Source organism: Loa loa, assembly GCF_000183805.2.
Source record: "Loa loa unplaced genomic scaffold supercont3.31, whole genome shotgun sequence".
Classification (NCBI taxonomy): domain Eukaryota; kingdom Metazoa; phylum Nematoda; class Chromadorea; order Rhabditida; family Onchocercidae; genus Loa; species Loa loa.
Window position 1 is genome coordinate 33,792 of NW_018108211.1, and position 25,783 is coordinate 59,574.

Here is a 25,783-nt window from a genome sequence, read left to right on the forward strand (position 1 = left end):
GCAGATTCCGTTTAAAAGTATCAAATTAAGCGATTTCAAATTGTTAAAGATGTTCAATCAATCAAATATTTTCATCACTTCCTTGCGTGATTTAAGTGACAAAGTTGCTGCGAGCATATTTAGAGATTTAATAAGTTTGATCTGAAAGACAAAAATGATTTCTTGCAAGTTTCGCTCGCCGATATCCATGCTCATTGTTCGCCTTTCAGTGTTCCAATTGAAAACTGTTTTAATTTTGGTTGTGTTTATTATTAATTATTTTTGTTACTATACATAATTCATTTTTACTGTTCACTATAATCCTAATAATTAAAACAAGTAAAACAGTTCCATTGAAGGTAAAAAAAAATCTATTCGCATTATATATTTTCAGATGTTTGTTGGAATTTTCCTTCCAGTTCAAGTGGTGTTCACGTTGCGGATCGATAAACAACCGGTTGGACCAAAACTTCGTTTTCAAAAATTTGTCATTAATTTTATAACGTTCGCGTAATTTTCATGGTAGCATCTCATGAGTATCTTGATTCTTATGAATTTCGATGCCATATGATTCAGTATTAGTTAAGTAATTCAGTGTTAGTTAAATAAAATTTTTAAATAATTGTTTTTGTCAGTCTATACTTGTTTGCTGCCCAGGTATTGCCACATTGCGTTAAGCGTAGAGTCAGACGAAGTTTAAGTTGAATAATTTTACTTGTAACGGCCAGTGCTTCGATTCGAAGTCACATGCATGGCCTCGAAATATGCAAGGATTTATTCTCTAAATACGTCTTTGCTTATAGCAGTACACTGAAAAAATGAGCACAATCATCGATGAGGGAAACTTCTGTAAGAGGTCATTCTTATCCTTCAGATCAGGCCTATTAAATCTGTAAATATGCTCTCCGCATTTCTGCTACCTAAATCACGCAGGGGTCATTACAAGTAAAATTGCAAGTGAGTTTCATGTTTAAGATCAGATAGTATTTAGATATTATATGAGTGTCATTTGGAAGATTTACCATTGATCAGCGAACAAGAGTACAATTATTTGATCAAATACTTCTCCTTTGACATATATGCGCAAAATTTTATAAAGTCACTCGGTGCGGAAACTATTGTTAAGGTGCTTTCTGTGTTCCTCCCTTATATTTTGATTTTTATTTACAGTTTACCAGTAATTATCTACAGTGACTTGTTGGACGAAAGATGAATTTACAAAGTTTCACTTTCTACTTTATTTTAATTTACAAAACATCAGCTGTTTTGCCTACACTTGTTTGAAAATTGAATTTTGGTATTAAAATTTTTCCTTTTAAATAGACTAATAAACAATTGAAGAAACGGATAAATGTTTTTAGAAAAAGAAAAAGAACAAAAATCGTAATTCTAGGCTACTTTACCGTCTCGAGGTACGGTTCATTATGCTTATCCAGACTGGGAAGCGCAATTAATGCAGTTGGCAAACGAGTCCACAAACGGACTGAAATTGAAATTTCGAATTTATCTGCGAAGAATGCGTATCCAGGAACAGACTGGTATTTTCATAAACTAAAGACATTTTTCGTTTTAATCACTCTGGATATAGAATCCATAGATATAGAATCTAGAATGATTAAAACACTACTTTCGAGTTACTTAAACTTTCAATTCTCAATATTCAAACTCTTGGATCTGTCGGGGAATATTGTAGTCATTGTTTGAAGATGATTAAGATATTGAATCACATCTCTTTCATTGATGATTACGAATCATCTCTTGTCAATCATTATTACGAAGTAATAGAATAAAGAAAGCATTGCAGTGCATTTGGCAGTGTATTTGAACTTCGCTATCTAATTTAGATGGGAATGTGATTCAGTTTGTTTAAGAAACAAAGAATACTCAAGGATTTATTTGGAAAATAATTTTCCTTAATAAATTCAGACAATTTACTGAAAAAAACGGATACAACACCGCTGGAAACTGCTCGTGAATGGGAAATGGAAATAGAGCGACAGGAGTTGAAACATTTTGCAGATGTTAGCATCATCGAATTCACTACCAAAACGCTATTCATTTTTCTAACTCCTACTCATAGCAGTTTCAAATCCTAAATTGCAAGATGTTTAACTTGCTATATTTAGTTCTGACTTCAAAATATTCTATTAAGATATATTAGACGTCTTTCTTATTTAGGTACTTAAATCATCAAACTGCTCAGATATTTTCGAAATAGATATTTCGGAAATAATTCGACCACTGATCACTGTACCCAACGGTGGTCTAATGTATGAAAATCCAACCATCAGTGAAGATCAATTCAATCACCGTTTCGCTTATTTCAATTATTCATTTAAATATATCACAAGGTTAGTTTTTTTTTCTTGATTTGACAATATTCATACGAATAAACATGGAATAGATTGTGTCATCTCTATTTAGGCTGAAGAACTTGCTAACTTATTTATATGTTCCATATTTACAGTGACTCATCTTAGTGCTTTAAGCGTTGAAGAAGAGAGTAGAGAAAAAGTTTGTCGAAGTTTTGAAGATATTAATAGTCTAATATTTGAAATAACCATTCCCCAACAATGTACTATAACTTGCTAGTGTCTGTCGGGAAAAGGTTTACAACAAAGGGCTCTCTCTGCAACGTTTAACCATTGTAACTGAGACTGGTAAAAAAATTGGAAAAGTTAATTTGGATGACTTATCACTTTGGGTATCGAAATATTTATTTTACTAATTTGTATAACAAATCATTTATCTGAGGAATATTCTGAATTCTAGTTAAAACAATTTATAATATTTTTTCTGCTTCGCCGACAGCTGGGATGGAATCAGAATAAGACTTACTTTGCTAATTCGTTCACAATGTGTCAACTTGCTTCGGTAAATTATCTTATTTTCATTGCTAGAAACTTAATTAATTCCAGATTAATGTTAAAACCAGACTGTGCAACTCGTGTAGAGGGAGTTTCGGTACCGCATATTGTTACGTTGGAACAATATGGCGTTAGCCATGATGGTTCGATGATTGGCGCAATGGGCGCACCACGATTTTTATTTTTTGTCTCTAAAGTTTCTTCAAGCTATCTAAGACTTTTGAATATTTCTACTCCGTATGTTATACCTTTTCACTCTGAATAATTTTCTGGTTATTTGATGTTATCCGCTTTAAACTATACTAGAGCAGTGTCTATTTCGGGAATGAAGTTTACAGTTTCAATCGCCAAATCTGTTCTTTCGATCCGTTTAATAGTTAAACTGTCAGTATATTTATCACAGTATGCTTGTAATTCTTCAGCAATACTATACTTTTATTTATTTATTTATTTTTTGACCTACTGAGAACGAGTTGTTTTCAAAAAATAAAAATGAAGAATGTTTTAATTTACCTCAAACGAACTTAAATATTCTATTCTATTGGGATTTAGGTGCAAAATCGCGAAGGGCTTATAGTAATATGGAGTAAAAGTTGAAATTTCCGAAATAACACTCCAAATTTTTAAAGTATTCAATGATTTCAGGTCATTGGTAATGACATTTGCAATGGTGTACTTGCTTAGCTTTAAGCTGCGCGATATACTGATGACAAAGCCATTTGAGCTCACTTTTCGAGAATTGGGTGATCCAAGTCGTTTAATACGACTTTGCGCTAGTATAAGTATAGGTAAGGTCAACTTCAGTGATTATTTGAATTATTGAATGTTTAATGTCAAAAAATTAAAAAAGTGTCAATTGGAAGCCAAATAATATGATTTGAAGATGTATAAGAAAAGAAAAGGTTTAGAAATTATTTTGCAGCTCGTGAGGTGAAATTATATGATTTGGAGCACAATCTGTATGGGAAGCTGATTTATATTTTGCGATCTTCAGAAACATTAATTCATTATACACAGTACAAAATGAAAAATATTATTTGAATGCTGCAACTTTATCATTTGAGTCACTTCTTTAATTATTAAAGTTGAAATTAACTATGAATCACCAATCAATCTTCAACTGCTAATTACTGTTTAACTTGAAATGAAAGAAAATGGATCAACAGTGCCGGGAAATCATATGACGCTCTGGAATAACAACCCACTTATTGCTGAATTTTAGAATTGTTGTCTTTTGTTAAGCGGTATGTTTATATCGCTACCACATTATTTTCTGAGAACCGTTGATTTGACAAGTTTTAAAATTTGTTGATAAAATTAAGAAAGCAGTTCTCGACATGAACTTTGGCTCGAAAACAATTTCCTCATCTGGAATCGACACTTAAAAGCAGTGTAAAGGAAAAAACTGAAAAATCCGTTGCCCTGTTCCAAGGCATGATTTTTTCGTTTCAGACTGAGGCACAAGAAGTTAAAATTTGCATCTGAATATTCTACAATTACTTTCAAAACTTTTCAGTTCTCACACTCTTCCTCTGGCGCAATCATACCACCGCCATTTTTTCTGTACACTGATGTATCACTGTTGATTTCAATAATGGATGGGAAAACTTCCTGGCAGTTAGGTAGACCAGGATTCTTTCTCTTCCACCTTTTCGCGAGTTCTTGTAGATCTTTTCATTTGACTATTAATATCTGACGTGCAATCTTGACCACCTCTTGATGTTCATTTGTATGAAGTCTTTATTATGTGTTGTGTGATATTCTTTTGCTATCGATATGAATGTTATCATCGCATCTCTTTTAGGCTGATTATTTATGATTTTGAAATTCAAAATGGTGCTACTAATTTTTAGAGATATTCTGTTAGACAAGTCTCATCTCATCGTATTTCTGCTTAATCCTAGTGACTAATTTGAGCTTTTTTCTATCTTCATTTCTGTTCCTGTACATGGAATTTTGTTACTGATGAATAAATTAAGAAATTGCTGTATAGGAAGTGATTATCTCAGCCATATAACTTTAAGCCAAGCCGATTTCTATGTTCGGATAATAGAATAGATAATCTGTGTCTAACTATATCTCTTTCCCACTGGATTAAATGAGAAGCTTACTGGAAGTTTATTTGTTTTTATTCAGGAAACATCTTTGGCATTTTTCAGAAAATAATGTGATACCGAAAGTTCATGCCGTAAACAAAGATTATTTACTATCCATTTTATTCTTGATGGATGAAATGAATTATTAATTTCATGGATGTTTCACCATCATTGATTATAATATTTTTATGATTTTCAGAAATTAGGAAATTTGTAAGAAAAGTTAAATTGGGGAGCCTAAAAGTTTGATGTTTTTTTTTAAAAATTAGAGAATACAAAGTTTGGAAGTTTTGAGTTAGGTCCTGCCTTTACAGTTCTTACTTTGACAGTACACTGTGCAGATATTTCAGTTGTAACTCGTGGTATGCGCACACAAGACAGTTCCGTGATAACTCACGAAAAATTTCTCAAATATTTACTAGATTTGACTTTTGTCTCTAAGTCGTAACTGCCTTAATTAACCGGAAAACTTTTACCAATTTTTCGATCAGGTTCAAGAATAAAGTAGTGTTAAGGTCGGTACAATCAGCAAGTATTACAACAGTATCTAAACTGGGAGTAAAGTTTACTTTAATTACCGAATTAGATTCTATGTATTGCTGATTCTTTCTTTTATCTTCACATTGTTTTCAGTTCAATAATTTCGAATTTCAGGGCCAATGAAGCATGCTTTTCACGAAGATTCTGCAGGGAATGCCTGTTCAAACTGTCAAATTATGCAATTTAAAGTAGAAATTCGCAACGCCAAAGTTAGACTTCAATTCTTATAATAGCTCCTTGCCATTTCATCGTCTGCCTTTTTTGCGTTCACACGCAAAATCCTCGCGAGAAGCGAATATCGCGCGATGTCCTCGTATTTGATCGGAAGCCAGAAGATTTTTAGTAAATAGTCAAATTCTATTTTAGCTCAATGAACTGCAAGCAAAACGTAAAGAGCGTACTGATAGTCATATTTCCAACATTTCAAAAATGGTTTGTGATTATCTTATTTATCGCAATCTTCTCTCTCCCTTCACATTCCAAAAAAAAAAATGAATTTGCTGTGCTGTAGATGACCAAACCAATCATTACGTGTTTCAAGGTTAAGAACCATAATGCTCGCAAATTCAACTTTATTTTACAAAGGAAGGTAGAGTGATCTGGATTGAAGAAAGAGATGGCCAGACGTTATAACTCACCAAGAACTTCTAACAATCTGAACAACAACATTACAAATAAGACTAGATCGTAATGTTCCTAATATGAGTGATCTTTCAGCAGTTCATGCAAGTTACTTATTGTTATTTGCAAGTACACCATAAGTAACTAAAGTTTTAACCCCTTATTTAACGACAGCAAATTAATTTCGAATTAAATTTTGGGGAGCAGTTCCTTTTATTAACTGCTAAGACATTACATAATTACTCTTCTGAGCACGTTGCAATTCTAACACTTACTTTCATTGAGCGACCACAGATCTCATTTTAGGACGGAGACGCGAGGAAAAGTGCTAAGATGTTTGCTCGTACCACAAAGATGATTAATTGGGAGACTCGATATGTAAGTTATTTGTTTATTCAACGATTATTCAAGACGTTCCAGCGGTTTTTGTCTCCAAAGTCTACCGTGTGGTTGCCGAAATTGTTATCTATGACAGCTTTAATCCATTCACCGATTGAGTTGTCGGTATTTTTCATATTTTCCAAGCTAAAAACTTTGTTTTCTATAACAATACTGTATAATATTACAAAGAAAAGGAGATGTCAATAATCAGTTGTCTCTTTTTTGTCAACAATGTTACATGATATCGTTACATGATATCAGCTATTCTTTTCTCGGAATTTGAAGGAAAGAAACGGAGAGCATTTCAGTGTTATTCTCCTAATTCAGTGTTAAATAATTAAGCGATAGTTCTGAAAAGCGTGTTAACGTTTTCGTTAAAGAAAAATCTCGAAAAAAAGTTCAAACAACTCGAGGAAAATATGGTCAGCCAGAAAAGCGCTTTCGAATCAGAAATCAAGCAGTGTCAAAATGAGAAAGATGAATTAAAGGAACGGGTAATCCGAATATTCTGCATAGTTTTGAGAAGAGCGCTGCATGCATCTTTCTTTTTCAATTGTGTAAATAGATATATCCTTCTTATTCCTATTGGTATATTATATCAGAAAGAAGTATTAGCTTAATTCAAAACTTCAGCTACGTAACGTTGAACGCAAAATTCTCACTCTGAATTTGGCGTTACAGAAAAACTGTAACGAAGGTGTGGAACTATTGGCAGTGAAGGAGGTAGAATTTCAAATTACTAATCCATTTCCAAATTATCGTATTCATATATCGAAAAATGTTTCTTGTTTCTGCAATATCAATGTAGGAATCTCAAATTGGTACGGCTGAGATGTCGCCACATTTTTAGATCAGGAAAACTTTTCACGTCGCATATGTTTTGTTATATCACTCTATTAACAATCACCCTTACTTCATGAAGTCATCCATGGCATTTATTTATATAGAATGTGGAAAAAAGATTCAAGGAAGAACACGAGAAACAAAAGAGAGAAATGGAAAATGCTGCAAGAAAAAGGCTAGAGGAGGGAAAGCGACAATGCCATTTGAAGGCTGTAGAAATCGTTCAATTTGAACGTATGCTCAAAAAAGCTCACGAAGAGAATATGGAACTTTGCTATCGCTTTCATAGAGCTGTTAATTCTCTTCAAAGCGTGAAATTTGCTGCAGAAGAACCTGCAAATTTCCAACACCACTTAGAAGAGAAGTTAAGTGATCTTGTGAAGAAATTTCGAAATGAGGCAAATAATTCGGAAACAAAGGTGATGAAGTATGTATTAAATTATTTTGAGGCTGCAGTGGAAGTTATCCTAAGTGATGAGCCTCATCTCTGCTATTTGATCAGATCAAGCACAGCCTTGGCTTTAGTAAGGAGTGAAGAAACAAATGAAAGGGTATGTAGCTTATCTTTTATAATAGAACAGGTATAGAAGTGTCTTGTTGGATTAAAATTAGAATAGAATGAATATAGGGTGAAATGAGTTGTGGTGTGATGGCCAAGATTACTTACTTATTTTAATGTTTTTTTAAAAGGTGAGAGAGACATGTGGTGGTCGTAGATTTATTAAGATTAATCATAATGTTCGTCTTTGAAAGGTTAGGTAAACTGCCATTGGCGTATTTGCTCACTTATCCTACAAATCAGATCTTATTTTTGCCTACTTCCGGAATTTCAAATTTACTTCCGATCTTAATTAGATTCAAAGCTGGAAAGATTTGCAAAGTACTATACTTCGAAATTTTTTAGCTCCAAATAACGACCGCAAGTAGCAATGCGAACGAGAAATCTGTTAGGAAGGAAAAGAAGAAAGCTTTGGCGGTGCGAATTCGCATAGAATTTCTTTTGCATAATTATTGTGTACAAAATGGTTCAATTGTTGGTGATGATCGTTGTTGAGCATGAATTTAATCGTTGATGATTCATAGATATTTAGATCTAGCTTAATGGATCACACAATTATCCTAAAGCTAAGTTTGTTTCATTCTCCGTAAATGTGACAACAGAATAAGGCCACTAATTGAGATTCCCGACGTGGATCATATCAAGTAACCGAACAATTTCAGAATTGCAAGAAATTCACATCAAAAATTTATCCTCTGCTGAAGAAGTTATACCAGGAAAAAATGGAAGAACTAGCTAACTTTGCTTGGCACATTATAAATCACGTGGGACGTACTGAACAGATAATGGTTACGTTAGCGAAATCTGATTCCAGTCTTTTAAACAACGTTATCGTGTGAATCCTATATATTTGATCTGATTGTGAAAAACCCTAAGATAACTCGTCAATCTTTTTCTTTTTGTCATAAATTACGCCTATATGGTAGTGAAATACTTGAGAGAGAATACCAGAATTGCGTAAAAAAAATGACGCATTAATTATGGAATTTCCATAAAAAGCGTACTGTGCAAAATATTAGAGAGATGTGCAGGGATGTGTCGGCGACTCAAATAATATTCTTACTATGAACGAATGTGCACGCAATGTTTCTGGAGGAGATATGATTGGTAAATTCGAAATGGTACGCAACAGAATCAACGGAATGTGTCAGAAAATAGGATCAAGAATTTTGGATAGGGAGGAATTGGAAAGACTGATGGAAGAAAGAAATAAGTTGGCGGAGACTTGCAAGAAGATTGGCTACGAACAACAGGTCTGTTTTGAACAGACTTTATTGGGTTTCTAAATGTCCTCAGTTTTATATAATGAAAACAGCTACGGTAGACTGATTGACGTTTGATTATGCGGAAGATTTTATGGAACTGAAACTTATAAAACTTCATACATTCTAATTTTTAAGGTGCCCAATCTAGATTTCCTTAAAAACCCGAACGTTTTTTACGAAGATTCATGTTTAGGAATTTGAAGTAAAGCTAATTAAAGCAGAATTAAAATATGGACAGCTATGTAGACAGATCCGTATTAGTTTAAAGACCGCTCTGCTATCAGCTGGAAAATTTGATATCACTATTCGAAAGGAATATGAAAGTAATGATACAATATTGGGAGGCTCATCTCGAGGAAATATTATAGAGTTCATCGAACGCTGAGAGTTGAACTTATTTTCATTATATTGTACGTTTTCAAAATGAGTTGCAACTGTGCTCGATTATTCAGTTTGTGCGTTATCCTCTCGTAAATTTCAATTCTGGTTTTTTTTTTCAAAGTTTACCGACGAGCTCACAACTCAACGGAACCACTTTTTTCCAAGTTGGAACTGTATTTAAAAGCGAATGGATAACAACAGACGACACAATAAGCCTCGAAAGTAAATCGAACCAGAATGAACTCGCGAACTGGTGTAGCCTTTTTCTATATAGTGAACTTGTCCATTCATGTTCCTACTACAAGGCTCGATCTTAATATTTTCTTTCATAAAACACCCTTTTGTAATGTCACATTACAATATATAAATAGTGCTTGATTTCGTTTACTCAACAGCTTTGTCTAGAATATGTATATCGAAGCAGTATTCATTTATGCTGATACTCCTTTCAATGTGTAACTTATGTTCCAGTACTTTTTATTCCACACTCATCACTTATTACAGTGCGTTATTTTCTATGTCTCGCCTTCCTAACTAAACAGCATATTAACCAGTCGTTGGGCGTTGTGTGGCTATTGAAAAAATTTTGAATGGATGCAGATGTCAATGCCAAATTTTGTTCGATAAATGATTCAGCTCCAACCGAGCAATTTTACTGTGAATAGAACACAAAGCAGCAAAAATTTATCATTTAGCTCAAAGTACCAGTCTTTTCAGATGGAAAAAAGTTCTCTGTACGTCACACTTAAGCCAATCGTCTTTTATGTTCTTATCCAATGCTTAGAAGTTTCAACCTTCCAGCAAGCTTTTTGTCGTTCGGGAGTCACTATTGCAATTTTCATCGACATTCCTAACCAATTCCTGCAACTTTTCTTCCAGCTTTTCACGCCTCTCACGTTCTTCGTCAAGCATCCTAACAAAAAGTGAAGAGGATGAGTTTGAAGTAGGATTAAAATTGACACCTAAATTAATTTCAAATTGTTATTAGAAGTTACTGCGTCATCAATCCATCCATTCATCATATAAGCTGTTAGTTGTCAAGAAAAAATGAATTTCCAACAGAAAGTAGCATCTTTTTAATAACGATCTCGCTATTTCGATATTGCGTTGCTCTCCGCTTAATCTTATGTCCCAGCAACCATCAAATAACTCGAGATATGTATAAGCGTCTAATTAAATATAAACGGCCCGATAAACTAATGACAGCTCTAAAATTAACTTGGAACAAATGTGTACTTATATTTCAGGTGCTTGAATTAAAAGACATGCTCTCGCTCTCAGTAATATGGCGATCCTTCCAAACCGGGAAATTAATCTGCATGGCTACTCATCGAACTTTTTCATTTCTTTAAATTCTGCTACCCCAGCGCAAAAGCCGCAAAGCACATATACCTAGCAGCTATCGTTCTAACGATTTCCTCGTCGCGAAGAGCCCTTCTTTGATTGTCTAGCAACTGCATCAACCGTTCATTTTCAGACTCAAGTGCCAGTCTCCAGGACAAATTTTTGTCTCGTAGTACACGGCACTCTGTGCTATACGAACATTCCCGGTCATATTTCCGTAAATCCTCCACCGATCTCCGTTCTATAGCCATATTCATTGCTATAATTTTACTAATAAAAATGACTGGATCTTTTTAAACACTTTATTCAGTTCGAAGATATCATGACTGCACTTCTGTATGATAGAACCGGAGTCCATATGTTATTAAATGAATCAAAGTAGGCATTACCGAATATCCAGTGTTTTCGTCTTAATTCATCGAAATGACCAAATCTGTATTTCTGTTTCGATTCTGTAGCAAGTAACCACGTAAATCGTTCCTCATCGAATGTGCCTACCTAATGGATACTATTATCAAGGGTTAAACAATCTTATTAGCAACAAAATTTTAGACAAAGTTCTTGCACCATTCCTTACCTCTAAAATTAAGAACCTCATATTGTCGGCCAAAATACTAAAAAAACTTCAGCTCAGGATGGCAATGAAATATCTTCCCGTTTCATCTTTTAGTAAGCTATCAATGATCAGGGTCCCGCTATAGAGGGTTTCGTCAGTGATGCCCAAGAAAAAAAAAGAAAAGCTCTTCAATATCAGCTTGCAGTATGGCTCATTCTGATTTTTTGATGAAAGTAGCAGTATTTATGTAGTATCGATAATTGCAAAACCATATGTTCCGGAAATTTCAGGCTAAGAATGCGTTACTCTGCTAAGATCGGCATAGAGCAAATGATCAACCAATAATGGTCATATAATTTTGCTCGTTCATAAAAAAGGAAAGGACAAACTTGAACAGATGATGTCTGACCGGTAACGATTGTTCTCCTGTTTCTAACAGTTGTCGATTTATGCAAAGGCCACAGATGTATCGCACCAGGTGTTACGGTACACCAGTAAGCCCGCCATTTGGAATTATTGTTTCTTATCAGGCAACGCTTCTTTTCATCACTTTTGCTGCAGTGTAGTAGAAAGCCCTGAAATTAAAAATTGAACAGCTGCAATTCTCAAAACAGAAAAGTACTTCACTATGCAGCATAACATATTACATCATAAATTTAGTTACCTTTTCTGAAAGGTGTGTCAATATTGCTTATCCACCTTCATCTCAGACTTGCAAAAAGGGAAAAAAGTAAAGCTCTGATCCTAATACACAAGAAACAATAAATTCAAATGTAATTAAAGAAGTGGTATCAATCTAGAAGTGGGTCAAATAGGAAAAGTGAAGGATTTGTCAGCAAATGCTAACCATTCCAGAATGTTCCACGATTCATACCAATTTTGCCTAGTTTATAATTACAAATCTGAATTTGCGTTCCGCTTCAAGTTCGACTGGTTAAACTGACGTGGTATGTTTAAATATGTTAGGATTAAAGATTTTGCTGCGCATGGTCCTGCACATTCAGACCATTCCGGAACCTCTGCACTGCGGACTGTGTACAACAGGAACTGGTACAACTCATCCTTTTTTTTTATTTTGCTTATTCATCGTGTAACCGCTTACCAGATCTATAAGACTTCCAAGGAGAAGGGGAATTAAATTACTAACGAAGAAGCAAAGATCAAATTGATAAACTACACCACTGGGAAATTAATGCTCACATTAACGACTAGCAATTATCACAATGCGGTGTTCATAGGTAGTTCTCAGAATAACTTTAGAAAAGTTCTATAAATGGCAGACCTTACAAATAATATGCTGTACATATCGCTCAAAAATCCGATCTACCAATGGTTCGAACTGTTTTCGATCTGGGAATAGTAAATCACACATCCGTAACAAATCATGGAAGGTTACGGGGTCGGACTGTACCAAAGCTGATAAACCGTTCTGTGCCTGCTGAGTTCCATGATTTAATCTGGAATAGTTAGAAACGAGTACGTCTTTCCACTATCTTCATCGACAATTAAATAAATGAGGTGCAATGTCCTGGACACTTCTTAAGATTTTTAATTCGAAAATTCACCCAGATTATTCTTGGAGATTATTTTCAATTCATTCCTTCTACAGTTTCTTCGTCTTCTGATGGCTATTCTAAAAATCGCGTGACCCCAAAATTTGCGTCCAAGAATGAACACCTGAACAACTGTCCGATGATAAAATGAGCTTGATGTGAACTTATATAGTGTTGATTATCACTAAATACGGAAAACATCCGATGGAGACGTTGCAGCAATGGATCTTCAGTGAATACAACCAGATTTTTCGTTGCAGAGGCTGATGATTCTTGAGCCATTCCGGTGACTAAATTTATGCCATCATAAATTAGCAGGGTTCCCAATCGTATATGTTGGAATCAGAATGGCTTAAACACTTAAAAAAATTTTGAAGGCTTCAATTTTAATATAGGAGCAAGAGAAGACTATATTATGACATGAATGGATCAAATTCAAACAAAATTATTTCAAATCGATTTCCGTGGATGTTGGGCATGGTAGTCTACACAAACAGACAGGCCTATTTGTTAAAATAACTCCCAAAGTTTTGAAAAAAATCAATCTGGAAATTAAGTGAAGGCATGCCCGTCACCAAGTATGAATTTATTAACCGGTAATATTAAGGAAAACAAAATATGGAAACTTTTTTCAGCCGATAAATTTTTCAGCCCAAAACCTGTTCGCACATAGATCACTGTAATTTCAAGTCTAACTGGTTAAAATTAATTAAATTTGGAAAGAAAGCATCGAAAAAACTTCTATTATTTGTGAAATATATGCACACACAATAATACGACATCCTTACTACGTCAGACAGGCCGATGTTAAAATTTTCCGACCTTTGTAACACAGCGATAGCTCGCGAATAGCGTCAGTCTAGTGGATAGTGAACTCAATAAATGGACACTGTAAGATAATAGTGGATAAAGATTGGCTGGAAGAGTTCCACTCATCATTCTCATATTTCAGGCATCAACTCATAAATACCACTCATAATACTACCACTCACATGCGATCATAAAATTGCTCATGTTTTGGGACAAATGATGCTGTAAGATAACAGTTATACAAAATAAATCAATTGAAGGGGCATCTAAAAATTATGAATAATCAGAATAAAATAGTCACAAAATCATGCGTAAAATACAGAAAATACAAGGTATGAAATAATTGTACAAGGCGACTTTAAACAATCACCCACTCACTCAACAAACTGGGAAAATAATGATTATGGAATAAAAGTGGAAACTATTTTTCACAATGTGCACTTAACGTTTCACGGGAAACACGAACAATCCGCGATAAATTTTGGCAACTGACTATACTATAGTAGAAACGAGACATTTGCTTTAGAAAGGATAAAATCTCAAGAGATTTTATAGATTTCCTAAAAAGTGGTAATGGAAATGGGAAGTACTGCTACACTTATGCCTATTATTAATACTGTTGTGCTAAACATGCTAAATGTCATCATAAAGCGCAACTGTTAACATTATCAGTTTGGAAATAAAATTAACCTTACTAATTTGTTCCCTCAAGGCTTCACCGACAACTTACTTAAAAAACAGTAGATACTCAGAGAATAGGTCGTATGTCACATACAAACACAACACATACAGAAAAAGCCTAAACATACGCACACACATACACATACACACACACAGACATACAAAACCCAGGTGCAAACATATCTAAATGGTAAGATCTCTTTTTGCAATCATGCAGCTAGCGCCCAAAATATGGCTGCAGGACCATATCATATGACGCTATTCTATGTGTGAATGTGTGGCCTTGTGCGTAGGTTTATGGGTGGATGTGTCAGTATGCAGCGTCTATTGAAAGGTAGAGCGAGAAACGGGGGTAACAGCTGGTCTGGAGCGAGAAGCGGGAGTAACAGCTGATCCCTCGCAAATAAAGGTGCCAGTGGAATGAACATTTCTTCCCAACAGCGGCTTCAATGTTTCAATCTGTACAGATTCGTGTTGAAGGGTATGAGGAAAGATACTTATTTGAAATGAAATAATGACGTATAATGACTTATGAAGTGAGATAATAACGTCAGTGCTGTGTACGCGTTTGTACTTATTCATACATACGTGCTTCTCTCTGTGCACCCAATCTATACATAGCCAACAAGATAGCATGGTACAAAATGTGACCATTATTGTTTTTTCATTTTAGATGCACCTTCCGATGACAAGAGAGGAATAAAAGAACGGAAACAGCTTCTAAAAGATAAGAGATAGAGAACGGAAGGGGAGCGAGAGTTTTAGGTTTATATTTCCAAAACCATCTGTTAATCTTCCTTTTTGGCGTGTAATCTACAATGACATCGACTATCCCTTGTGAAGGATGGGCTCAGTGTCAAGGAGAGTCCTCCGCTACCCAATAACAAAACAGATTGTATGGTACACTTTGGGTCATTCATTACTTGAAGAAGATATGACTAAAGGGAATATAGCAGTCCTGGTAGAGGGAGCTAAGTCAGGTGGGTTGACTGGCTCTATCCTTTGACATTCTATGCAGAAAAGGTAACTGTGTTTCATCATGTTTCATCACAAGGGTGAAGTTCATGTGAATACTCTTTGAACTTATAGGAGGTGATGATGATGATGGGATGAGTGGAGTTCTCTATTATTTGTCATTCTTTCATTTCTTTCTTATCAATTCGTCAGCCATCACTATTGCCTTTGATCTTTTGTCGAATTTAGGCACACAGGTAAATAAACTGACCGTACTTATGTCGCATAACGTTTAGGTCTACTTCCCATTCACCACGCTTCTACTTTCTCCATTCTCTGTCTTATCATTCTGGTATCTGTCACATTCTCCAAAACCTGTTCTTATTCTATACCATGCCACTAGAAATTCTCTTTCCCCGAATGGTTTGTTTAGGCTTAGATTGAGACGAATATTTTATTAGCCAATCTTGTCCATGTGTTTTTTGCGGTTTTTCAGATTTTCAGTATCTCTTTTCTTTCTTACTCTTAGTCACCAACAATGCAAGCAATACCATGTGTATGAGTAGTACTGTCCCTGTCTATTTGTTCCTTTTTGCTTAACTTGACCCAATCTTCTATAACTACCATTCGTAAGAACAGATGATTACTGAACATAGCGGTGTAAATGCGCGGCAACTGTTTAATATCATGCACTTATCTGTGTATCTTTTCCACTGTTGGAGTAAAATATGTATTTCAGGTGTACAGAATGGTCTGTGAATGTGCATTAGTGGCACTTGGCTGGGTTTTTCTCTTGTATTTGCTTTATCATTTGGCCACAGTTCTTTATAATCTCATTTATCCGTTCTTCATTGCATCCCCTATCAATCTACACAAAGCTGCCGGTGGCGATTGGGCAGGTAAGGAATACGTGTTTCCATTGATTTTTTGCCATAGCTAGAAATAGAGTTTAAATGCCACTGTAGAGAAATAATACTTTATTTCAACAGTATACACAAAAATGCTATCCACAATTATAAAAAGTTCTCATTTAATTGTTTTCAGTTGTTACCGGTAGTACCGATGGAATAGGAAAAGCTTATGCTTTCGAGTTGGCAAGGCATGGTTTCTCCATCATTTTGATATCACGTACTCAAAGCAAGCTGAATGCAGTAAAGGAAGAACTTGAAAAAGAATGTGGCGTCGAGGTTTTTTATCATATATTTGTTTTCTTCGCGAAAGCACGAACTGAAAAATGGCTCTAACTGATGTTACCAAAAAGACATTGTCGGTCGATTACCAGTTGCATTAATCAATTCTCCTTTGGATGAAAACTATTTACTCACTTGTTTTCTTGACATTGTTAATCATAGTCTTTTTTTGGGTTCAAATCTGTCGAAAATTCAACAAATAAAAAGAAAAAAAAACCAGAAATTATATTGATTACTCTTAGGTCAAACAGAGCTACAAAGGAAGCTACTAATTAAATATTATCTTAAAATTCCTATTGATTGATTCGAAGCCAAGTATTTTACGCACTTGTTCTACTTATAGGGAAATGAAATTCTGAACTTGAATTATTTTTATACTTCATTTAAAACTACTACCTGACCAGATAATTCAACATTTGCAGGTTAGAACGATTGCATTTGATTTCACAAGTGGAAGTGTTAACGAATATGAAAAGACGGTATTGTCATTGCTGAGAGAGTTGAATATTGGCATATTAGGTAAGAATTATATACCAGCATGATATGTTTGATGAATAGTGGCATAATTATGAGGCTAAGTTTCATATTTTATTTTCCTGAGGTGCCCATCTTTTAAAAATATTCATTACAAATAATCATTTGCAAATTTAAAAATATTCATTACAAATAATCATTTGCAGTTAACAACGTTGGTGTAAGCTTCAGTTATCCGGAAATTATCTATAAGGCGGAAGGTGGCCTTCAAAGACTTGCAGATATCGATATTGTTAATACTCTTCCCGTAACTTTGGTAAGTTTTAGATATACTAGTTAATTACCCATTCGAATCTTCAGGTATTGGATGCATACATAATATGTACTTGTGTGAAAACCACATTCATTTTTCAAGAATTTTTTCATGGCTTCTGGGTAATCTTTTGAACTTTTTCCTTTTGAAGCACCGAACTTAAATCAGAAAAATTTGAAACATTAGCTCTATGAAACAGATTTATGTTATTATATCTCATAGAATCCATCATGTTTTATATGATCAGTAAGGGTTTAAGTTCGAAATTCCAATGATTTATTTTCTATATAATGTAATGAAATTTTCCGAATTAGTTCGAATTATTTCATTATAAATCTCAAATTATTTTGCAGTTATCTGCTGCAGTATTGCCTCAAATGGTTGAGCGTAACAGTGGCATTATTGTGAACATATCTTCTGCTGCTGCTTACAGTCCAGTCAGCTTGCTCAGTGTTTATTCAGCGTCAAAGGTAATGATATGACTAAAGTTAATTGACGATAATATTAGTTGTTCAGTTTAGTTTCATCACCTATTGAATATGAGTGAATCCTTCCGTAAAGTCAATTATTTTTTATCTCACAAGATAAATCTGTTGTATTACAGAAATATGTCACTTGGTTTTCAAATATTTTACAAAAAGAATACGCAGAAACGAATATAATCATCCAGACCGTGTGTCCTCTGCTCGTTACTACCAAAATGTCTAAGGTTATGTTTACTGAGTGTTACTTCCACGAAGCTACTGATACAGTTGTGATAGTTTGTTAAACCTTTCATCTCATTAAAGTATTTTGCAAATTTCTAAAAAGTAATAAACTAAATCTTTTGACTTGCAATCCTTCTGATAAGCAATTATAAATCTGTTATTCTATTGTCCAATAGGCAGCTTTGTCCACGGACACATTTGAAAAAGAATGTTTTGCAGGTTTCGCGTGCATCATTCTTCTTTGTAACAGCCGAAGATTTCGTGAAAAATGCAATTCAGACGATTGGAGTCGTGAGTGAAACAACGGGTTGTTTCCCCCATCAGTTGCAAGTTTGTTTATTACTATTTTGAATTGCAGTCCTTATCTAATAAGCTTTTGTATTGATGACAGAATTAGGGTAGAGAGTTTCAGCTTCCGATATTCCCTGCTTTTTCTTTAATTTTACAATATGAAATCCTCGATTGATATGCATCTCCGTCTTCTTTTTTTGTAGTGTAGCGACCGAACTTTATTTAGTGCCTGCTGGAATTTGGCTTTTTAAAATTCCATTGAGATGACTTTTCTGTGTCTTTTTTGTGTCTTCAATTCTAGTCATTTTGTCCATTTCAGGCTGAAATTATAAAGAACTTGCCGGAGTGGATTGTTGTGCCTTATTTGAGCCAAAAAACTGAACTTGTTCGCAAGAAAGCACTTGCAAAAAAGGCACGCGATATGAAGGCCACTTCGTGATTCATTTTTATTTCTTGTTATGACAGCAAATTAATCCTTTTATAACATTATCGGATTTATTCACTTTCTCACAGACTTGCTCGTGTGAAGCGTTTCTTCATGAGCTCTTTGTTCAGGTACGGGAAGTGTATCCTCCAAGTTACCTATAATTGTTTAATTCTGCAAACCCTTTCAGTTACTCCTGTAATTTTGCAACACTTTCCAAAATAAAGAAAAACCACTCTATTTGGAAAACAATTTGAAAGTCAAAAAGATTTAAAATGTAAGTGAAGACAACATTCATTGATTCAGCTTATATTCTTTGATGATCTTTTCAGTGGCATCATTATAAACTCGTGGTTCAAACTGGACCCTCTTGGTCCCGATCTTAATTTACTTTTCCGACCCTCGTTAATTTGGCGAAATTTTTATCGTAGCTTGAAATGTTTACTTTTTCGACAAGTTATAACAGGTTACGATTGGAAGCACTGTACTTATTTCCTCTTCAAGCACATGAAGCCGACGAGAGTGCTGAATTCTTAGATCGAATAACTTATTTGATGAATAGATGACAGATGAAATCTGTCATGGAATTTGTCATTTATCAAGCCATCTTCTACTCATCAGTAAGTTCAAGTGTAAAGAAATCATTGAGTTCCAGGATTACAAAGGCTTGGACCAATAAATTCTTGTTCACGTTCGCTCTAGAGGCAGTCTTTATAACGTTCTTTGCCTTTTCAAAAAAGAGAAGGCGGTTCACGGTTTTGTTCACAAAAATCCAATTGGCACGGATGTTGCCAGATCCACCTATAGCCTTGAAAATTGATACAGATCTCGCACCAAACAAAGATGGATGTCTGGGTTGGTGTTAACCAACCTTTGGTTTTCCTTACACTGTAATCAGATTGGGTTTGGTAATTGTGGATTCTGGATATCCAGTTTTAAATCCCCAAATTTCACAGCGAATACTATAATCTCCTGTTTATAGCAAGTAAAATATGTTTACACTTCTGAGAAAGTTAATAAACCAGTCTGTATGTTTCCTTCGACCGAATAAGAACGATATGTTATCATTTCCTCTATGACTTATTTGCATTCTGTCACATTTTTTCAAAAGTGAGACGTTCCTTTTTATGAAGATAGATAAGATCCAACAATGAAGTTACAGTTGGAATCGAATAGAAAACTTTGTCTTACACAGTGCAACTCTTTACTGTGTGAAGAACCTGTACGCAGAAGAATGGAGGGAATTAATCGAGGTCCATGTGGTCGTCCGATTTCTTCTCCGCTTCACGAACAACCTTTTCATTAGTTTCCTCATCTTCAACGTCCGATTCCATGCCTATAGAATTAAGCAGAACTTTGAATGACACTGCTGTTGAGTAGTTTAGTAGTCGATATCCTCATAACTACAAGCCTCACTACAATTTCAAGTTGCACAAGAATTTCGGAATATCGAGTTGCAATCTGGGCGTTAAAAAGATTATAACTTGACTCGTTTTTCGCTAACATTTTCAGCAACTTACCAGGATGGGATGAAGTTTCAATTTTTGTTGCAATCTTTTCCTTTCCATCCTCACTTGCTGTGAACTGTATCGCCCATGCAATCATATCTGCAGCTTTTAATGATGAAATGAAAAAACTCCTCCATGAATGAACAGTGTTAGGGCCTTTATTCCCTAAATATTTCGAAACAGGTTCGCTCAATTTCTTCATATTGCAAAAATTGTTTAAAAATCAAATTTACCTCCGCTTCCAGCAGCTGTGGCTGTATTTCCATCAATGCCGAACTGTCGCAATACTGGTGCTAACTGTCCAGTCTGCAAGGCGTGACCAAAAATATCAACTGCCTGACGAAATTGTGGTGTACGAAGTGTTTGTTCCAGTTCTTCTTGTTTACTGTAGATGGGCTCCTTGATACAAAAGAAAAAAAAATTGGAAGTCAATAGATGCAATTTTCATTATGGAATATCTAACGTGACTAGTCAGATTTCTGGTGCGTTCTGGATAAAGATGAAATGTCAATATAAATGACGGAAACTTATTCTCCTTCCAAATTCAACTGCATAGTTTTTAACCTGGAAACTGAATTAGCTTTCTTGACTGCAATTAGTAATATTCATTTTATTCCATTCATCTACTGAATATCGACAATTTTGAAATGGTCTTAGTTTAAACTGCCGAAATAATCGGCTTTTTGTTTCTTTTCATAAACATTATCGGAATCTCCAGAACATATCTCTGCCACGGAACTAATGAGCATTAAGCAAAACATGAATCCCACCAAAATTCGATAGAATAATCACTTCAAATTTAATATTCACAAATTAGTTATACAATGCTAATAGTTTTAGATGTGTCGTTTTAGTTCGTTAACTTCACTGGGAAGCACCAGAATTGATCCGTCATCTGTAGTCAACAGTTGTTGCTGTTGTATACGACAAACAGAGGCACGAATCTTTTTTAAAAATATACTCCTGACCCAAATTTTATGCAGTAGTTACTATTGCATATTTGGATATCATAAAAGTAATTAAGGGCAAAATATACTTGAATGGGTAAATGAGGAGTTAGTCGCTCCGCATATTTCCCCAGAACATCCTTGATTTTGTCAGCACAGCACAGCACATCCGTAAAGTCAATTGAAGCTAAAACAATAGTCAACAGTTGCAGTAGTAACTGTTATAAAATTTATGAAATACGACGCATTACTTTGAGTTACTCAGTGGAAGGCAGTCGTTTCCATTGTTAACTGAAAGACTGCAAGCAATTCTGGAAATCCGAACTTCGAAAAATGATGTTATGAGAGAGCATGACCAGTCACTGATAATATCTTTTTGAGATATCATCAAACAAAATCTCCTAAAATGGAGTTATTTTCACGGTGATCCCTCCTTCCTATGGTACTAAAAGATGAACCATGGGATATAAAGTACAAAAAGAAGCGCAACACTGAAACTACTTCATAATTAATCTAATACCACCTAATAAAGCTTTATTATACGAATAAAAGTACTCTAAAAATTCTTAATGTGAGTGGGAGGAGGTGACGCTTTTTTTTTGAAATTGATATGAATCAGCAACACCCTTACATCATATTGATGTTAGTTGCTGTATTATCCAAATTTATCTAAATGCTTGTTTATAGTTTTCTCACATCTTCGTCTATATAAAAAAGATACGCCAGAGAGTACTACTTAGAATGTTTCAGAACCTACGTTTTTTTCCAGGTCCGTCAGGTGGCGTTATACTTGCAATAATTTCTTTCAATTGCGACAGCTGCACTGCGTTATTTGACGAGCTACCGGCAATAGTTCCATTAGCAGGTGTATTAGATGGTGTTGCTCCCTGTGTGGATGGTGCTCCACTTTCTTCTGATGCCGCTCTAAATTATTTAATAATCCATCATCAAAAATTCTAACCCTTTCGAATCCTAAAGTAAGCTAATATTTTCATTTTTAAGGTATTTTTTTAAAGTATGAAATAACGTTCCTTCGACAATGTTATTAAGAAATGAAGGTATAACAAGCAAATTTAAATTATTTTTGGAATCATTTCTATTTGAATTATTAAATTCCACCTCATGTTTACTTGCCACTATAAAGATGCTTTCAGTACAGTCAAACTGAATTATTTAAGCTGTAATGATTGAAAATTTTTGAGAATACAGCTGTTCATCAGAAACTCGCCGATGTTAGTATCGTTACACCACCTGATTCTCATCGGAGAACTGTGAGAAAAGAGACAGTTTTTGAATACTGCTCAAGTATTGTTCAAGGCAACTAATATTGATATGGCGACAATAAATAGAGACGATAAATTTAAAAAGACAAACTAATTCAAGAATGTTGCTTACGCTAAATATCATTTGTAAAATGAAAAACAGATTAAAACAAATTAAGGAAATTATTTCAACATAAAAATCAGAAATCTAACAGATGTGGTGCGTCGGTAACAAGTGGAAGTTGCGGCAAAAGACTGGCTGCTTCATTAGCTGATGCACCGTTGGTATGATTCATTAGTGAAAGTAATTGCATCAGTTGACTTTGATCTAGATTTCCCAGTGCTCCAAGTTCACCATCCGCACCGGCACTGCCCAAAGCTGCTAAAGTACCGAACGATGAAGCACCAGCACGATCAGCTCCTCCGCGTGCTGCTGCTCGTGGGGCTGGAGGATTATTCAACATTTCATTTACCTAGAACACGATCCCTTTCTGCATCAATGCATTTCTGAATCAGTAATAATCAAGCAGTCAAGAAAAAAAATCATAATCAAGGAAAAAAAGTACCATCAAGAAAATAATCAACTTGAAGACTTAGTACTCTGAGCAATGATTTTTGTGCCTCGAACTGTGATAAAAGAGAATGTGTTCCAAGCTACATAACTGATGCTAGTAGTTTCCATGAGAAAATACCGAAAGCCATGGGGTCAAACACCTTATAAATGTGTAAGACAAATCTTATCGCAACAACATATTCATTTAAATGTCACAGTTTCTTACCTGATAAAGAAACTATATATCGTAAAAAATTATTTAATACATAAAGAGAAACTAACTTTCTTGCAGTTTTCATCGTCCTTATCAGTTTTACCATCCTGCATCCAAAATAGACGTTTTTCATCTGTACTTTTGAATTTCAACATATAAACGCGACCGTCTGTACATTCCTTTACTCGCAAAAATTCTGTGTCACCAGGAAAAATAATCAAGTCCTGTGAGAAAAAATCGCTGGAGTCTATTTGGTTACAACGCTAAGTCTTCATATAAATTATGTTTTCACTTTATGTGACTTCTTTCTCTAGAATTATGTGACAAATTATCGGAGCAAAAACTAATATGTTACTATGCAATTAGTTCTAATTGCAACTGTCAGCCATCGCAGACCAACCCTTGATTCCCAAGATATACATATCTGAAGAATTGGTAAAGCATTTAAAACAATTCAGTTTGCTCAATTTGCTCATATCGACAATAAACAATTTTTTAATTATAAATAAGCAACTGTTGGGATAGTAGCAGAGTATAACAGAACAAAAGTGAAAGATGAAAACTCACTCTTTGTTGTTGGCTTCGTGTCGCTAACCATATAACAAAAAACTAATCGCTACAATGAGACGAAAAAACTAGCTAAGTATGAAATAAGATAGAGACAGATAGAGAGAGAGAGAAAGTACTTCCTGATGACGGTTGCTACTGTGAGTAATTACTAAAAGTTTAAATACATCTCGAATATATTAAATCTTAAATAAAAAGAATACAATAAGAATACTACTAACGTCGACAACCGTTCCAGTTTCACGGTTTTTCCAGCAAAAATGCATCAGTTGATCACTGGATTGTTTGATAAAAATTAATCCTTTTGTTTTATCAGCGACAACCTTTCGCCTATCCACCGTCGAGCCTGCTTGTAAATCTGACCGACCAGCCTTAATCAGTGTTCGTTTTTAGTACATTAATCGAAACTATAAAATGCATAACAAGCTGAACACAATATTCACCAACCATGTTGCTAGTGTTCTAAACCATTTTGTCTCAGATTCAATCAAAATCGAAAAGGTCTTTACAGATAATGTTAAGCTTTTAGAATACGTGCCATCATATGTGTAAGTGTAAAACCATCAAGTACACCTTAGAACAGCGAAAAGTTACCTTGAACTCAACCAAATAACCATTGTTCACTTGACTGGATCGTGAGTTCGCAAACATAACACTCATATTGACAGAAATTTAAGGGAAATATCGTTATCAAACTTCTTGAATTTCTGAAAACTAAAACCTGAATTTGGGAAAACAAATTTGATTTTACCATGGGTCTAGAAAATCTCTGCAAGCTAACCTATGATCTATGATGCAAAAACCTCCTTCTTCATTGGATTACAGAAAATTATTCCCACTTGACTTTAATTATCCAATAATATAAGTGACCGACAAAAAAAAAGAGACTCGACCTTTTGCTCTCTCATTACTTTGAAAATCTTCAGATGGCACCAGCTTGCCCTAAACTATAATTTGTCTGATCTTTTCCCTACAACTATAGTGCAATAAAAGCGGATTGCAATAAGCATTTTCAGACCACCTAACATTGCTAATCTCATTTTACATTGCGCAAATCATTAGAACCGTACTGCCTTTTTTTTGACTAAATATTCCCCATCAGTTTAATATTGTATGAACAGCAAACTAGGATTTCAAAAGACAAAAGGAAAATTGTAAGATAACAGTAATTAACGAAGAAAACGAGAGAGTTTCAAAGCCTCTAAAAACATAGAAAATAAATTAAGTCGACGCTTTTATTTAAGTGAAACATGGGAAAATAAAATCTTGCATAAAATTGTCTATATTCATATATGAAGAAATAGTAAAACTGATACATGCAAATGTGAAATGGAAAAAAAATAGTAAACAAATGGTACACATATCTACATACTTCACGATAAACTGACAAACATTTCACATCCCACCGTCTTTCAAGTAATCATCAATATTATCTGCCAGTATACCATTATGCCTCAAGTAATCATCAATATTATCTGCCAGTATACCATTATGCCTCCTACCAAATTGACTTTATTTCATAAAATAATAAGTTGTAATAAAGTAGGAAGCAAGATTTGCAATTAATTAGTTGGAAATAACTGAAGCTAAACTTCTAGAAGCTCATATTTCAGCGATTTGAAGAATGCGCTCGACTTCGGATTTTCCAGAACGTCCAACAGATCTTCTTGTGTGAGAATATGAGACAGCTTTGCAAGATGAACATGATAGCATAGGATATTTTTGTCAAAAACTGAATAATCAGCAGCTTTTGATAGAATCTGAAGAACTCGTGGAACTTTCATAGGTAATCTTTTAGAAATGCATCATTGACTTACTTTTTAAAATATAAAAAAGGACGGCTGTAGGGGGTTTTCAAATTGTACGGCAAAAATTCAAGTACTCCATGAAGTGCAGAAATGCC

General features: G+C 34.6%; 5 protein-coding genes across 5 annotated transcripts in view; 3 read left to right on the top strand and 2 right to left on the bottom strand.

The window, feature by feature from the left end:
• LOAG_04040 (hypothetical protein) overlaps positions 1 to 8,381 on the top strand; it is a gene marked incomplete at its 3' end in the record, with an annotated part of 8,935 nt that extends 554 nt beyond the window's left edge. Inside the window, exons 2-14 of the mRNA XM_020446492.1 lie at positions 374 to 436; positions 971 to 1,105; positions 1,373 to 1,517; positions 1,906 to 2,000; positions 2,158 to 2,330; positions 2,898 to 3,083; positions 3,492 to 3,634; positions 5,597 to 5,691; positions 5,849 to 5,914; positions 6,410 to 6,481; positions 7,118 to 7,207; positions 7,432 to 7,878; positions 8,232 to 8,381. Coding sequence (XP_020303175.1) covers positions 374 to 436; positions 971 to 1,105; positions 1,373 to 1,517; positions 1,906 to 2,000; positions 2,158 to 2,330; positions 2,898 to 3,083; positions 3,492 to 3,634; positions 5,597 to 5,691; positions 5,849 to 5,914; positions 6,410 to 6,481; positions 7,118 to 7,207; positions 7,432 to 7,878; positions 8,232 to 8,381 — 1,860 coding nt within the window. The remainder of the gene's footprint in view (positions 1 to 373; positions 437 to 970; positions 1,106 to 1,372; positions 1,518 to 1,905; positions 2,001 to 2,157; positions 2,331 to 2,897; positions 3,084 to 3,491; positions 3,635 to 5,596; positions 5,692 to 5,848; positions 5,915 to 6,409; positions 6,482 to 7,117; positions 7,208 to 7,431; positions 7,879 to 8,231) is intronic.
• Positions 8,382 to 8,950: 569 nt separating this feature from the next.
• LOAG_04041 (hypothetical protein) lies at positions 8,951 to 9,536 on the top strand (the record flags this gene model as incomplete). The annotated part of the gene is made up of 2 exons (XM_003139578.1): positions 8,951 to 9,139; positions 9,345 to 9,536. The coding sequence occupies 2 exons, from the start codon at positions 8,951 to 8,953 to the stop codon at positions 9,534 to 9,536; spliced, it is 381 nt and encodes a 126-aa protein (XP_003139626.1).
• Positions 9,537 to 10,205: 669 nt separating this feature from the next.
• LOAG_04042 (hypothetical protein) lies at positions 10,206 to 13,350 on the bottom strand. Its single transcript, XM_020446493.1, has 5 exons — positions 12,715 to 13,350; positions 11,822 to 12,007; positions 11,266 to 11,374; positions 10,925 to 11,135; positions 10,206 to 10,445 (listed from the first exon to the last, which is right to left on the bottom strand). The coding sequence occupies exons 1-5, from the start codon at positions 12,802 to 12,804 to the stop codon at positions 10,322 to 10,324; spliced, it is 720 nt and encodes a 239-aa protein (XP_020303176.1). The 5' UTR covers positions 12,805 to 13,350; the 3' UTR covers positions 10,206 to 10,321.
• Positions 13,351 to 16,163: 2,813 nt separating this feature from the next.
• LOAG_04043 (hypothetical protein) lies at positions 16,164 to 19,670 on the top strand. The gene is made up of 8 exons (XM_003139580.2): positions 16,164 to 16,329; positions 16,475 to 16,617; positions 17,043 to 17,139; positions 17,301 to 17,410; positions 17,761 to 17,877; positions 18,012 to 18,116; positions 18,334 to 18,444; positions 18,725 to 19,670. Exons 1-8 carry the CDS (start codon positions 16,179 to 16,181, stop codon positions 18,842 to 18,844), a joined length of 954 nt encoding a protein of 317 aa, XP_003139628.2. The 5' UTR covers positions 16,164 to 16,178; the 3' UTR covers positions 18,845 to 19,670.
• Positions 19,671 to 19,776: 106 nt separating this feature from the next.
• On the bottom strand, positions 19,777 to 24,593 carry LOAG_04044 (hypothetical protein). The gene is made up of 9 exons (XM_003139581.2): positions 24,475 to 24,593; positions 24,102 to 24,251; positions 23,382 to 23,537; positions 22,760 to 23,019; positions 22,042 to 22,208; positions 21,374 to 21,471; positions 20,571 to 20,736; positions 20,350 to 20,436; positions 19,777 to 20,165 (listed from the first exon to the last, which is right to left on the bottom strand). The coding sequence occupies exons 1-9, from the start codon at positions 24,538 to 24,540 to the stop codon at positions 20,074 to 20,076; spliced, it is 1,242 nt and encodes a 413-aa protein (XP_003139629.1). The 5' UTR covers positions 24,541 to 24,593; the 3' UTR covers positions 19,777 to 20,073.
• Positions 24,594 to 25,783: the final 1,190 nt, after the last annotated feature.